This window comes from Vidua chalybeata, chromosome 1 (genome assembly GCF_026979565.1).
Source record: "Vidua chalybeata isolate OUT-0048 chromosome 1, bVidCha1 merged haplotype, whole genome shotgun sequence".
NCBI lineage: Eukaryota > Metazoa > Chordata > Aves > Passeriformes > Viduidae > Vidua > Vidua chalybeata.
This window is the reverse complement of record NC_071530.1, coordinates 93,621,225-93,636,257: the sequence shown is the minus strand read 5'-3', so window position 1 is coordinate 93,636,257 and position 15,033 is coordinate 93,621,225. Positions and strand designations below refer to the sequence as shown.

General features: G+C 39.8%; 1 protein-coding gene across 2 annotated transcripts; it reads left to right on the top strand.

Annotated features, from left to right (window-relative positions):
* The first annotated feature begins 6,329 nt into the window (after window positions 1-6,329).
* On the top strand, window positions 6,330-14,657 carry GMNN (geminin DNA replication inhibitor). Of its 2 annotated transcripts, none has more exons than XM_053961269.1 (7): window positions 6,330-6,419; window positions 6,973-7,037; window positions 8,682-8,780; window positions 9,108-9,237; window positions 9,889-9,971; window positions 10,052-10,162; window positions 11,722-14,657. In XM_053961269.1, exons 2-7 carry the CDS (start codon window positions 6,981-6,983, stop codon window positions 11,923-11,925), a joined length of 684 nt encoding a protein of 227 aa, XP_053817244.1. In that variant the 5' UTR covers window positions 6,330-6,419; window positions 6,973-6,980; the 3' UTR covers window positions 11,926-14,657. The 2 variants fall into 2 exon arrangements, with proteins under 2 accessions (XP_053817244.1, XP_053817252.1); XM_053961277.1 differs by lacking the exon at window positions 6,330-6,419 and adding an exon at window positions 6,685-6,892.
* The last annotated feature ends 376 nt before the right edge of the window (window positions 14,658-15,033 follow it).

Below are 15,033 nucleotides of genomic sequence, written 5' to 3'. Positions count from 1 at the left end.
ACTGGCGCCTTGCCCACCTGCGGAGGGGAAAGGAAGGCGTTTTCTTCCAGCCCAGGGACTCCAGCTGCCCTTTTGAGTATAGGGATGCAATCACAAGGGATCGGGCAGCTGCTCAGCCCCAGGCCGAGGAATGCATCCAAAAACTTTTGTCAAATGTAGTGATGGTGTAAGAGCTCTTTTTCTTCTGGAGGGCTTTATAGTAGAGCTATGAGGAGAGGAATACATACACTTAGATGAAATATACATATATAGGTATGTGTGTGTGTGTCTGTGTGTAAAGGAAAAGGGAGATGAAGTACAAAGTATTACATGTTAAGCAGCGACCACCTGTCTTCTGCAAACTCAGGCTGCTCAAATCCTTTCAGAAAGGGATGGGGAGCTGGAATCACTCCAGGTTCCTTCTGTAAAGACTGGTGCTCCTCCTTAGATAGATGACTTCCTTTCTTTAGCAAGCTCAGAGATTTCTTTTTCCTTTTGGCTCACTGTCTAGTAAAGGTACCCTGACAACATTTACGCAAATGAGTAAATTAACCAACGCAATTATGTTTATTATACATTTACATGCAGAAATATTTGCGCTATTAAATTCATGAGTAGTGGCTGAGTCTTGTCCTACTTTTATATAGTTGTGCTTCTTTTTCTCCATCATGCACAATGATGAAGCTCGTAGGGCAGAAAAATCTCATCATCTTAGTTAAAACATGTCAAAAAGTAACATCTCTTAATGAAGAGAGAGTTAAGACTTAGCAAAATAAATATTTGTATCCTATTGATCCATCATTCTCTTGACTGCATAATTGCATGTTATTGTTATGCTTCATACTGGTTATGCAATATTGCATCATTTATAAGAGAAGCTTGTGGCCCTTGAAGCTGGGTGTGTATTTTGCAATTATAACACTCTATCCAGTGACAGACTGCCTCTCTAATTTAAAACAAAGTAAGGCTTATCACGGAGAAGAAAGGAATGTGCATGTTATACAAAACAAACCTGATGAGCAGGTTGTGGCATTATATGCAGTAATAGTTCTCTTTTTTTAGACTTAAATCCCATTAACACAGCAAAAATAGTGTTTTTTGTGCATGATAAATCCAGGCTGAGTAAACCAGCCAGCAGAGTGGGTCAGCTTCTGCTTGGTTAGCACAGCACAGACAAATCAGCTGGTGTCCTTGAGGCTTTCCCCCAGAGTGTGGAGGACTGTATACAACACCACGGTAGCTGCAGTCCTGTACCCTTGGAGGAGTCAGGTGCACACAGACCCCTCTGAGGACTGGGGTTGCAGCATCAGGGCTGCCATCCTGCAGAAATACAAAATCCAGCAGCATGGGAAATGGCCCGTGTGAAGGCAGTCATGTACTCATCGCAAAAATATATTCCTTGGGAGAGGAAGTGAGCCATGGAATTTTGAGAAGCACTGGAAGTTTAGAATATCTGGTTGCTGGCTATGCTCTGAGAAACTGGTGTTTTCTAGTCACTGTGATATCATATCCTCACTGTTTTCAGTGAAATCTAGCACTCCTTTGCAAGTTATTATGCAAGCAAATATAATAATAACAACAGCATAATATATAAATAAAAGCATAATAACTTGTGATTTTTCTGTAAATTAAAAACTATTGATAACTTTATAGATACACCTTTTCATTTTGAGTTTCCTTTTCCTAAAATTTCAGTAATTTCAGAGTCTAATTCATGTTTTCAGAATTACATGTTTACTCATAAGCATGTGGGCAAGATTGTACTCTAATGCCTCTGCTCTTAATTTCCAGCTTAATGATTATTTAAAAATGAATAATTTCATATTAATAATTATTTTAAATAGATTGTCGCAAATTGTTATGTATGTTATAGACATATTTAGGAAGAGATGAGATGGATTCTGTTATCTTTCTTCTGTACATTCCACACATACTGTACTGTATGTTAGAAGAAGAATCAGCCCTGAAGCTACTTGCTTCAAAAACAGAACTATGATTAATTCAGTGCCAAATATTTATGCATCAGACAAAAATAAATTAGTATTCTTTGCAAATTCAAACAAGACAAATTAGGTGGTAATTAAAGCTCATATGCTTCAGAACATACTGATTCACTTGTTTCTGCATTCAGAGAAAACATTAGTTTCTAAGACATAAGAGGAATGCTTTTGTGCAAATAAATGTTGGTGTTTAATGTGTATAACATTCCTTATATCATATTCTGGACCCAGTTAGAATCACAGAATCATAGAATGACTTGGGTTGTCCACTACTGTCCACTTATTGTTGTGACGGACAGTTGTGGACAGAAGAAAATTAACTCTACCCCTGCCAAAACCAGCACACCACTGTCACCAGATGACAACCAAAGCAACACACCACTGCACAGCTGATGCTATAATATTAAGCTTCATTTGGCACTTCTTTATGTCTCACCTTCTAGTTTCACGGGGCTTTGGTCATAAAATGGGACATAAGTTCTTGGGCATGTGAGTTTCTAAATAATGTTAGTTTTGTCTTTGATCAGCAGATGCTTGCAAGAAGAAGGGTAAAATTTGAAAAAACTTGTTTTATTTGTTCAGTCTGTAAATTATATTCTAAATACTCGCAGTCAACAGTAGCTTTAACTTATTATTAATTTGTAGCCTTTATAGAGCATGTTCAATTTTTAAATCCTAAAGCACTTTTATAATTTTTTTTTTTTAAAGCTGTGGGTTAGGACCTAACAGTGTCTTAAAGGATGTCTTAGTGTCTTACACAGTACTTAACCAGGGAAAAAATAACCAGGTACAATGTAGATGTTTCTTTTAACTTTTCACCTCTGAGGCACTCAGGATCATAGTTTACAGGACAATCTTTTGTTCTAATACATGAAATTTGTGTACTCTCTGGAGAAATCTAATTATTAACAGTGGCCATCATCAAAACCCAGTCGGCTTTATGAATTATACCTGGATTGTGCCATGTACATAATCCACGGATTTCATTAGCATGCAGCCTTCCATGCTGATTAACCCGGGAAAAAGAAGATAAACCGTGAATTTCTTGTCGGTAACACACGAAGCACGACGGAAAAACAAGAGGCGGAGGGGAAGCGTGATGCCACGCTGCCACCTACTGTCACCCGGCGGACTGCGGGGAGCCCTTTCATCCCTGAAATAAATATTAGACAGGAGGGACAAAAGAACATCAGCGAGGGACCCTGAGAGCCACAGGTCTTAACTGATTCAAGGATTCCAAAGGCGGCCTCGGGGCTTCCTTCCCCGGACCCTTTGCAGGGTGCGGCCAGGGCAGGACCGCGACGGGACATTGCCGTGAGTCAGAGGCTCAGCACCGCAGTGGCTGCCCTGGCCCTCTCCCAGGGTGTTCCTCTGCATCCCAAACACTTACAGTAAACACTAACAAACAGGAGCTCTTTTATGATATTTATTTAATAGCATAGTACACAAAATTTTTAAAAATCACAGTGTGGTTTACCTGTACTTAACGTGGTAGGTAGAAATAAAGAGTCCTTAAGCAGCCCAGAGCTAGATCATTTATGTGCAGAGTACAGAAAGGCCTTGACAAAAGGCACAGTGTGACTGTCAAGTACAAATACGTCCTTGCCAGCACTCGATTCAGATAGCCAAGTCCAGAATCTCCCTCTGCCATGCTTAGGAAGTTTCCACACACTCGCATGTAAGCAATACAGGACTCCCAAGCTGCTGGAGACCCACCCATTCCCACGTTCCCAGGCACATGAAGTCCTCCAAGGAGCCTGTTTTTCAGTTGTCATTTGCTGTAAAAACTGATAACATTTATCAACAGCAATGGAGTACAAAAGCTCTAAAAAGTACACATTCTCTACTGCCATGAATAATCTAACAAATTGGCCGAGCTCTATGGGAAACCTCGGTGTGTTTGCTTACGCTCACTTGAAGTGCAAATAGTCATAAGTATTCATGACAGAGGGTTTTATTTTTTATAAAACAAACCAGCTGAAATGCATTATATTGCACTCAGTCTGAAGAAAAATGTATTCTGCTAGCATTGGGTTGACAGATTTTTGCATGTAAAAATGCCCTAATCCCTGTTTAAATTAAAACTTTGGAACTTTGGCTACAAAAGGGAAATTATTACAGTAAAATAACCTGGATGCCTTGGTTGGTTTTTTTTTGTTTTGTTTGTTTTTTTTTTTTTTTTTTTTTTTTTTTGTTTGTTTTTTTTTTTTTTTTTTTTTTTGTGAGGTTTTTATATCATTATTATACTGGTTTCCCACAATTAAGGCTATGAATAAGCTTCTAATAAAAAACTCTCAGTGTTCTTTCCGAGATGGTGATGGGGTTCTTTACAAACCTTTTGAACTGAAGAGATTGAACTCTGGGACATGGTGGTTCGTAAGAGGACACGTTCTTCAGATGGATAAATTGAAGGAGTGGCAGCTTTGTAATAAACCTCCAGATTGTATGCCTCCAGCAAGGAACAAATTAAAAGGAAAAACAAACAAGACTGTCACATCAGAACCATCTCCCTTTATCTTGGATCTTTCCAATTACCAACACCTCCAAAAGCAGTTACTCCACTTCTGAACTGTAAATCCACCTGAAAATCTTTTATGAATTAAACCTGAATGAAAGGTAATGTCTGGGAAAGTTTCATTTGAAAACATAGTATTTACAAGACGTACAATTTATATATTGGAGCCATAAAATGCACACAGTGCCTCTTAAGTATGATTTATGATAGAAATTGATGCCTGTAATTTAAATGTTAGTATAGTTTTTATTGGAATTTTAAATTTATGTATAAGAAAACATAAAATGTAAAAATAGGAATGTTTTTATATTGTGCTTATATAGGCACTACCTGTACTGAGATTTTTCTGAAATGACATTCAATGCTGGTAGGATCTGTGTGCATATATAACCAGTTAAGTATATCTGCTGGTGTTTTGAAACATGGAAATTTCAAATTTTCTTGCAGAATCAGCAAGAATTAAACTAACCTAAGAGCATGAACTTTTTTTTTAGCACTTTAGCAGAACAATGTTAATTTAGATGATGTTTCTGCATGTGTTATTTTCATTTGCTGAATAGAAGACAAAGCTTACTGAGGTGCCAGCTTGCTTATGACACTGTATTATTCAAGATAACAAGAAGGAACCTGACTGAAAAACTGCAGATGGACATTATGGAATTGAGTGATGGGCAAATACAGCAATGAAATTCAATGCAGATAAAAGTCAAAGAATATGCATAAGAAAATTTTAATTTCAAGAATAAGATCTAAAAGTTATGGCAGATTTTTCCATAGAAATGCCAGCCCTGTGTTCAACAGTGGCAAATGAAATGCCACACAGTTCACAAAAGAGCAGGAAGATGGAACACCTGTCATGCCACGGATAGCTGAGTAGGCCTGGGAAAGGGAACTGAAGAGCAGCCTGTGTAACAGTGGCCTGGATGAGGGCAGGTTGTTTGTTGTCCATTCCAGTACAAGGACTGGGGACATCAAGTGACAATATCGGAATCAGGTTCAAAAGAAAAAAAAAAAAAAAGGATGGCGTTCTTCAGACCAAAGGTTATTTGAGCTCTAGAGGTACTTGCCAAAGGATATTGTGGACAATGAAAATTTAAATGGGTCAATGAGAGACTGAATGAGAGAGATCAGTTTTATTTCCTTATCCTTGTTTAAAGATTTCCTAATGCATCTTTTTTTATGTTCCGCCTTTCTTGCTTTCATTGGACTGTGACATTCTACTTAAAACATTCTCTTAAGTGCCATAGAATTTATTTCCAAACAGGAGACTGACAGAATAGCAGGTTAAAGAAATACTTCTCTCTGTAGTTATCCTAATTTCTATTAGCTCCATCATATTGCCTGGGAAAAATGTTGATAGCTGTTCTGTGAGACTTTGATTGCAAGGAATGTGTCCTTAACAAACTGTTTATTCACAAGTCAGCAGAAGATACTATTAGTATAAATAAAAGATAAATGTGCAAATGTTTGCAAGAATATAATTGTCAATTGGCTTCTAACAAATTTAACAGCACGCCTTAGGCATAATTAATATGAGCTGTAGTCTGTATCATGCATAAAATTAGTGTTGTGTAGCAGTTATTGTGGCTTAACACTGCTAATTTTCTTCCCCGGTTTTGCGGGTTGTACCGTGTTTAGATAGGAGTGATGAGAATAAGCGGAGACGTGATTAAATCTGATTTGGCACAACTCCTTTATAAGTAAAACAAAAAAAACCAAAATCCAGAAGCAACCAAACCCCGCAGGACCGCGCGCCGCAGCGCGCGCCCCCTCAGCGCCGGCCTCGGCGCGCGGGGCGGGGGGAGCGCGGCCCGCGATTGGCTCGGAGAGGGCCCCCCGGGTCACGTGACCACCAGCGCGCTCCTTATAGAACGTGGCTGGGTGTGCGAGCGCGCGCTGCGGGGCCCGTGCGGGAGCGGCCGCCGGTGAGCGGGGCCGGCGGGAGGGAGCGGGACTGGGACACCGGGCTCGGGAGAGGGCGGGAAGGACGAGAGGGGGCCGCTCTCCATCTCGGTTGAGCCGCCGCCACCGGCGGTGGGTTGGGGCCGCAAGCTTCCATGGCCGAGTTCGGGTGTTGGCGGGCTCCTGGCTCGCTGATCCCCATTGGCCGCGGCGGCGCGCGGGGAGGGAGGGGCCCTGTGAGCTCCTGGCGGGAGCGGGGCCGGGGGGTGGTGGCGGGGAGTGCCCGGTTCCCCGCAGCCGTTCCGCTGTGCGCCTGGGACACCCCGCCAGCCCTGCGGGAAGGCCGCTTTGCGCTGGGCTCTGGCGGTGCGGGGCGCTGCCTTCCCGCCGCTCGTGTCCCGGCTGCAGCCTCGGGAGGGGCTCTGGAGGGGCCCAGTGACCACGCCGTGCATGGCCGACTGCTCAAAGCAGCCATGAAAGCTGATAATCCGAAATGGTAGTGTTGTCTAATTAGTGTTTCCCGAACTTCAGGAGTAGAGAGATGCTGTATTAATTTTACTGTTTTTTCTGTTGCAGTTGATCTCATGAATTCCAAAATGAAACAGAAACTGACCGCAGAACAGTCCTCAGGATCTTTGCAGGTACAGGCTTTAAAGCCTGGAAGCTAGTGCCTCTCTGTCTGACACAAGCTCCTCTGTCCACTGAAGGAATAGAAAGGGATCTGTTGCAATGTGCTTCCACCTGGCTTATGTCCATTTGGCTTGAGTAACCGCCTGGCAGACAATGTGGCTGGGGAACATGCTGTCCTGCTTGGGTTTATGTGCTTATGACTACTTTTTTTCCTATTGCTCAGCAAGTCCTTTTTACTTTGACACTGAGCTTACTGTCTCTACGTTTAATTTTTCGGGGTTGGTTTGGTTTGTTTATCCTATGTGCCTTTCCTTACTGAATCTGTCTGGCTTATGCTTAGGGGTTGTGGAGTAGGTTTTGTAGGTTGTTCTTTATGGGTGGGAACTTCTGAAGAGTTCTATCTGTCTTGTATTGGACATGTTTTAACTGAAATATTCGAGCAGGCAGTTCAATTTCTAAAGTCACCTTCATAATAGTTGCCTTGGACTTGGTAGAAATGCTTAAACATTTTAGGTTTTTAAAAGTTAACTGATTAGGTACAAACCTTAGTAACTCTTCTTGGTGAATATTTTGATGTAGACCCTAATCAGACTGGTTCAAAACTGTATATAATAGAGGCTGGTAGTTTTTGTATGGTGAGGTGTAGTGACTGGAATGGAAGCTTCAGGTATTAATGAAAATTACTAATTGATAGGTCTGATTTATGCCACTCTTGTCCCATAGTGTGTCTAGGGTATAAATTGCTTGGTGTGGCTTTTTGCACTTTCAGTGGGTTAACTTGAGTATTGGCCAATAATTTCTTGGCAGAGTATACTTAACTCTAATCCTAAGTAACAGCAAGCAGTGTCTGACACACGGTGTGATTCTTGTTCCCACAGCAGTTAATGTTTGTCCTTTAATGGAACAGTAGGATAATTGGTGGCAGAAACTACCGTGGGAAATGCGAGCTCTTGTCCTATGAAGTACGGTGTGAATCGGTGACTTTCTCACGCTGGTGTGGCATTGTATCCTGGCTGTTCTTGCTTGGTTGTCTGCCATTGTTTGCTATCCCATGGTGGCAGTGTAACCAACCCAATCAGAAAGCTTTGATGCAGGAAAGAGGCATTTATGCATGATAGGAAGAGTGATAAACATACTGGTTAGACAAAACAATAGCTTGTCTGGATCGAAGCAAGGAAACTTTTCATCCATTTTAATGGATAATCAAAGTAACACATCTATTTAAATGAGCACTGTTTGATGGTGTATTCACGGGTTACAAAAACAGCTACTACCTGATGTGCCTTTACCTTGCAACTTAACCTTGCAACTGCAATCACTTTGGTCCTTGTCCGCAAGAGTCTGAGGCTGCTGCTCCAGCTAAAGTCACTGGTCTTGAAATCTAATCAGAGTATTTCTGCTCAAGTTCTTTTATTAAAGGTAAATATTTCTGGAGAGGCAGGGATTCATGTGATTAAGATCAATCTCTGCTACAAGTAATTAGATCACCTTCATTACAAAAGCCTTAATATAGGCTACAGTGTCTTTTTTTTTTTTTTTTTTTTTGTCTTGAAAAGAAGAATTGTGTGTTACCTTAATGGAAGCGTGATGGATTCCTAATTTTCAGTTTATGTAAAGAAGAGCGGCTACTGTCTGAACCATTTTTGTCTTTTCAGAAGTATCTCACAGATACCACATGCAGTGCTGCCCGAAGACCGACTCTTAAAATGATTCAGCCTTCAGCAGCTGGTAACCTGGTTGGCAGGCGTAATGAGGTATAAACTAAAAGATAATCTGTAAATATGGAATTATTTCTAGTCATAGTGAAATGCTTTTGAGCTGTTAACTGAAAACTAATATATTTGAAAAAATAAAACATGCTAACTAGAGTGACACAAGCTTGTTCTAGTAATAAACAATATTAAAACCTAGTAATTTGAGTTTTTTGGGTATTAAGGAAGATGTCTAAACTAGAACTATAATGTGAAGAAAGCAGGACTTAGAGACTTACTTGCAGTCATGAGTGTGCAGGCTTAGAAGTTTGTATTTTTATGTAGGCTGAGATGTTCCTCTAAACTTAAACCTGCCCATGTTTTATGCAGAATAAATCTTCAGTCAGAAGGAAACTCTGTAATAACAAATTTGCCTCAAAGGCTTGTAAAGCTGAGGTGTCTGTGGACAAGGAGCAAGAGAATGAGAATGTCATTCAAGCTGAAGATCTCATGATGAAAGGTATGTGGTAATTCCTGAAATGTTTTCTTGCACTTTGAATGTTATGCTGCTGTTGGAGTACTACTTGAAACATATTTCCTTTGTAATTTAGATAAGGGCTTTGTGGGTTTTTCATAATGTCTAGCAGGAGTTGATGATACTTATCCTCTATATTAAATAAAGTATAGATGTTAAGGATTAGCTCATGATAACCAGAAGCTGAGAAGCATGGTGTGCAGCTGTATTAAGAAGTCTTATAGTTTATTTTGGCTGGGCTAGAAGTTTCCAGTGACTAATAATTAAGTTGAATTGAAAGCCTGTTCTGCCACAGCGCAGTTTCTCAGAACCATTATGCCCAGTGTGGACAGTGACTTGGAAGTAACACTTCTGTCTTCCACAAAGCACACATTCAGAGCAGCATTTGCAAATGTGTCCATCTTGCAGAGCCTGCTGCCCTGCTTGAGGCAGCTTGGCACTGTACAGCTGTTAGTGCAGTGCAGGATCTGTTTCCTGTAAGCTTGTGTCACTAGTTGCAGTTCTACAACTAATCTTTGAAAACATTATACAGAGTGTGTTCTCAGTATCACAGCTCACAGAACACTTGTATGCAAGTTAGATATCTTAAGGTGCTCTTAAGAAGAGCCACAGACTTACTGTAGCCTCTAACTTCAGGAGATCCTTCATCTCAGTATTGGAAAGAAGTGGCTGAAGAAAGAAGGAAGGCTCTGTTTGAAGTGCTTCAAGAAAATGAAAAGGTAGCTACTCAAAGACGCCTAACTGCTAAAGTTATCTGGCTATTGTCTTCCTCTTCTGACATTTTGTTATTTGAACTCAGTTACACAAAGAAATCGAGCAGAAGGATGGTGAAATTGCCCGCCTAAAAGAAGAAAATGAAGAGCTCATGACCCTTGCTGAGCATGTCCATTATATGACCAGTGTGATTGAGGTACTCAAAGCAATTTTCAGTTAATGTTGTAGAACAAAAAGTGAGAAACCAGCCAAGGTATTTATAATGAATCATGACTTCTCTATGTGCTCACATGATTTTTCATTTTAAACTGCTCTCTGACTTGTTTCCTGCAGAATTGCTCTAATTCTAGAGTCAAAAAGCTCCTTCTAGAGGATGATTTTTTCCCATCTTAGAACCTATAGGAGTAATGAGAGTACTAAGATGGATGTTTTCAGAAGGAGGGATTCAACCTACTCTCTTAACAGAACAGGATTTGCATGTTGGAGAATGTGATAAGGGAAGGAAGAGTTGATTTTCACTTTTTTGGGATGACTTTAAATTCATGTGCTTAATAGGTTGGTACTGGCTGTGTCCTTTGAGAAACTGAACTTGAAACAGTGACAAAGTAGAGCAGTGAGAGGGAGCACTATGCTCTTTAAGGTCAAGGCATAGTGCCAATTTCACTGCCCAAAAAGGGCTGTACACAGAGTCTTTAGGGTTCATAAACTCATAAATTTCCTAACAGCTCTCTGAGAATTCCTTGGGGCAAGTAGTTGTGTCACTAATTCCATGGCTCCTTTAGCAGGAGTGGATTGTTTGTAAGAGCCACTGAAGCTGTGATAAATACATAGATAGCTGTGGAACCTTGATGTTGTGGCTTTCAGGTTGTTTTTGCAGGAATTAAGCTCTCATTAAGCTGGGATATGAAGTTGGGTGCCTGGCAAATACTTAGAGTCTGTGATGACTAGACTGGGAAGTGGAAACAAAATGAAATTATGCAAGTAACTTGTCTAATCAAGAATTAAACTTCATCAAGTTACTTTTCAGTAACTTAGATCAGCCTTGAAAGACTATTTTGCTACACTTGATTTTTTTTTTTTTTTTTTTTTTTTTTTTTTACTTGGGGAGTACTGCTTGTTAGTGATAAACCCACTGGCAGAAATTACATTACTTGAGGACTTGAACTAATATAGTTGGAAACTTCTTTACAGTTTCTCAAAAGTTATGATCGCATATTAATTGTAAGCTACACCCTTCTGAGGCTTAAATGAGCTTAAGGGATACATCAAACAACCAGTAGCTTCAAAACCAGCCTCTTTACAGTTGTATTTATCTTCCTTAGATCAGGTTAGGTGAGAAACTTCTAGGTTGATCAAGTGCTAAAGACTGCTGGGTCTTAAAGCTCATCTAGACTTAATGTAGCTTCATCTCTAACTAAAAATGGAGTAAATTTTTTGTACAGTAATTTTTCTAAAATGAAATATATATGGTACTATAGTAAATACTTGGGAACCAGTTTCCCATGTTTTAGGTTGCCTAAGACCTGTCCTACTGAAGAACTTAAGAAAAACTGAAGCAAATGTGGTTTGCAAGAGGTAGTAATTTGAGTTGAACTTGTCTTGAGATTTTTGGAACTGAGGAATGTTTTGATTATATCAACAACATCCAAATTAAGGTGATTAGTTTGCTTAATTTAATATGCAGGGTCTTATTTCACTATTTCATAGTTAAGTAGAAAAAAAAAATTAAATTCACTGTCTTCTGTTTCTTTGTAGAGGCTAACTGGGCAAGCACCTGACAATCTTGAGACACTGGAGAGTCTGGCTCTAGGGGAACCCAGGCAGGAAAATGAAGAGCATAATTGTGGAGATGAGGCAGACAGCCCTTCTGAAGAAGAGACATCACAAGTATTGTCTGGCTTGAAAGAGGATAGATCAGATCTTCTTTCAAAGGAAGCAAGCCATGTGCAACTAGAATGACAACCTTTAAAAAGGCTTATTATGTATGTGGCTTTTAATTGCAGATTTCCTTTTGAAAGGATATACTAAACCTCAGGTATAGAAACTCTTGTGGGAACATTGCAGATGTTGGTATTTTTAACTGAAATTATGTAGCAGTGGGAAGAGCATATGAATACTGCATGGAAAGTTTACTACAGACTGCATGTAGTTGCTTGTATGAAACGCAAATACTGTGTATTTCAACTGTTGTGTAAATATCTTTCTTATCAGTTGGTCTGACATGATGCATGAAAATTGATAAATAAATTTTTGCATTACCAAAATAGTGTCTTAATTCACAGGGGAATGGCTAATCCTTGATTTAAATCAATTATGACTCCTGTTGGTGGAAGCTTTCAAGAGTTTGAGGGAATGCCTGGGCAGTTTTTAGTTCTTTTTAGATTTGCAGAATTCTGGAGAACAAAATTGCTTTTTCTGTGGATAGAGTGGGGGGAAAAGCAAAAATTTGCATGCTGTTGGTGAGGTTTCAGAAAATCTTCCTGGGTAATAAAAAGTCAAAATATAAAGGTCAGTTAGATTTATGATTTTCTGGCTTTTTAAAATTAATTTCCTCTGCCTTCTAAGGAAGCATTTTACAAGTTGTGTAATGAGAGCTTAAGTAGCAAATATTAGACCTTTTATTTTAGTAATACTTTAGTTGGCTTATGAAGAGAAGGTGGTGTGTTCTTGGACCCAGTTGCAGCTGTACTTGAAAACTAGGTGGAGACAAAGCAGCCTATACTTCAGAGCTATTCTGAAAGGAAACACTGTTTTCAAGGTACTGCTGTGGTATTTACCAAGAGACAGACACCCTCTTACCAAGGTTTTGAAAGGTTTACAGGAATAGAAAGGGTCTTTAAAATCTTGAGCACCTTATCTCGTATCTGCATGGGCTGTGATGGAGCAGGATACAGATTTTCTACTACTGAGTGAACTCGGGGCAGTTCTGTGACAAGGCTTTAACAATGGTGCCTGTCACCATGTCTTGGGAGGAGCTTAAAGCTGAGTGGCTTTCAGGAGGCAGAAGTGAATAGAAGCCTCCTGGTTTGTGGATCTCTCTGGCCTTGCCAAAGATGGTTGCTTCAGGGTATGTGTGAATGACTCTGGAGCTATCAGATTGGCACCTTTATATTCCTTCTGTTTTACTTCCTGTGGCTGTTGATAAGTTAACAGATGTTTTACAACAGATTTCAGTTGTGACATCCAGGAAATGTCAGAAGCCATTGTAGGCAGTAATACTCCTGGCTGCTATTTTACCTCAAGCATGCTAACTAGAAAATGAGGCATCACAATTTTCTTGTGAATTTTGTAAGCACAAGATTATCTTCCAATGTGTGCTCCAGGGAGCGCTAAGACATTCATTTCCATCACAGTGCTGAGAAGGTGATAAAAGTGTGTCCTTTATCTTGCACTGATGCTGTTTTGAAGAAACAAAACTGGGTGCTGGGCAAATGTTTTGTAAAGTAACCTTGGTTTTCTGTTAAGTGGATAATGCTTGTCAAATGACTTAGACCTGTCCTATCTCAGATTCTAAGCAACTTTCTTAACAAAGTAGTTCAACATTAGTAAATAAGGAAGCATTTTCATTTTGATATAATTGTTCTTTGCAGTTCAATTTAGTTTAAGTTATTGTTAACTATAACGTTTTTAGAGGTGGCTTTATTTTTAGACATCAGTCATACTTTATTTGCAGAGGCTGTAGAAGGGAAGAAGGGACTGTGGTATGGCTAGCAGACCAAACTGAGACAGCAAGTGCAACTTTTCCACTGTTTCAATTCCTGCTGTGTGAGCTGCTGTAGTACAGGTGCTGTTGTTGGAACAGAACTGCCAGAAAGAGACAAATCCAGAATTTGTGTGCAGTATCTTCATCTCTACATCAGTATCTTATGTCAATCAAGAAGAATGCTTATTAGGTTTAAATCTTATGTTTTTTCTGGATTCATTTTTATTTAAATAAAAAGATGTGACAGTCCCTTGATATGCTGGATCCTTCGTTGAAATAGACTATGTACAAGTAAATCATGGAAGTACTGCAAGTAGGCTGATGGATGTGTTACAGCATTTGGCCCACTTCTAGGTAGAGTAAATTCTTATATCAAAAAGGCATGTGCCACTTAGTAATACATACTAATGTTTTAAACCAAGACTACTATGGTTTTATTAAGTGCAATTTGTTAGCAGAGCGGATAATTTGCTGTAGAAACTGAAAAAACCTGTGATGCCTGAGAAGGCTACATGTGAGAAACAAATTGCCACAGTAATAAAACCATTATACATGCTTTGTCACAGATGCATTGAACCTTGATCAAACAGTGACTATGCCTATTGTATCAGACATTAATGTATGGAAATGTTCTCAGCAGTTTTAGGATGCTGCAATAATTGCTGTTTAAAAGTATTCTGAAAGGATCGAGTTTATTGTTCTGAAAATTCCTGAGTGCTTTTATGAACATGCATGTAGTAGCACTGTGCTACATATTAAGTCTAGGAGCTTGGTATTTAGGTGCTAACAGCTTGTCAAAGGTGTAGAAATTATACAGAGACTTGTTTGTGATTAGTTCTCGTACAACCAGTATGTAGGGAAACTCATTTGTCACTGTAACACAGCTATGTAGCAGCTGAAAATGAGCATCACTAAAGACAACCTTTATATCCAGCTAAGTTACAGAGAGAACATTCTATCTAGCACAATAAAATGATCAGTTCTGGAACCTAACTACGGAATGTGATTCTTCCCAAGAAGTCAAATGCGTTTGTGCTGCCAGCCTGTTGACTCCTGCAGAGGGTACAGACACAATCTTGTCTTTCACTGAGGCAGGCTCAGGCTGTGTGGAAGAGGGATGTAGCCACAGTGTCCTAGCACTTCTCCCATAAAATGTGCATGTCTGAACAGGGCTGAATTTCAGCCATGCAAGAGCAAGGTGTGGGGAGGTGGGTCATTTGCAGGTGTCAGATGTTTCATGAATGAGCAGCTGTGCAGGGATAAGCAAACCATGGGGCAGGGGGATTGTTTGTGTGGATTGTATGAGGAAGAACTCATAACTGGTTTACACTAAAAATTGTTATTTTTACAAAGCACCCATTGTA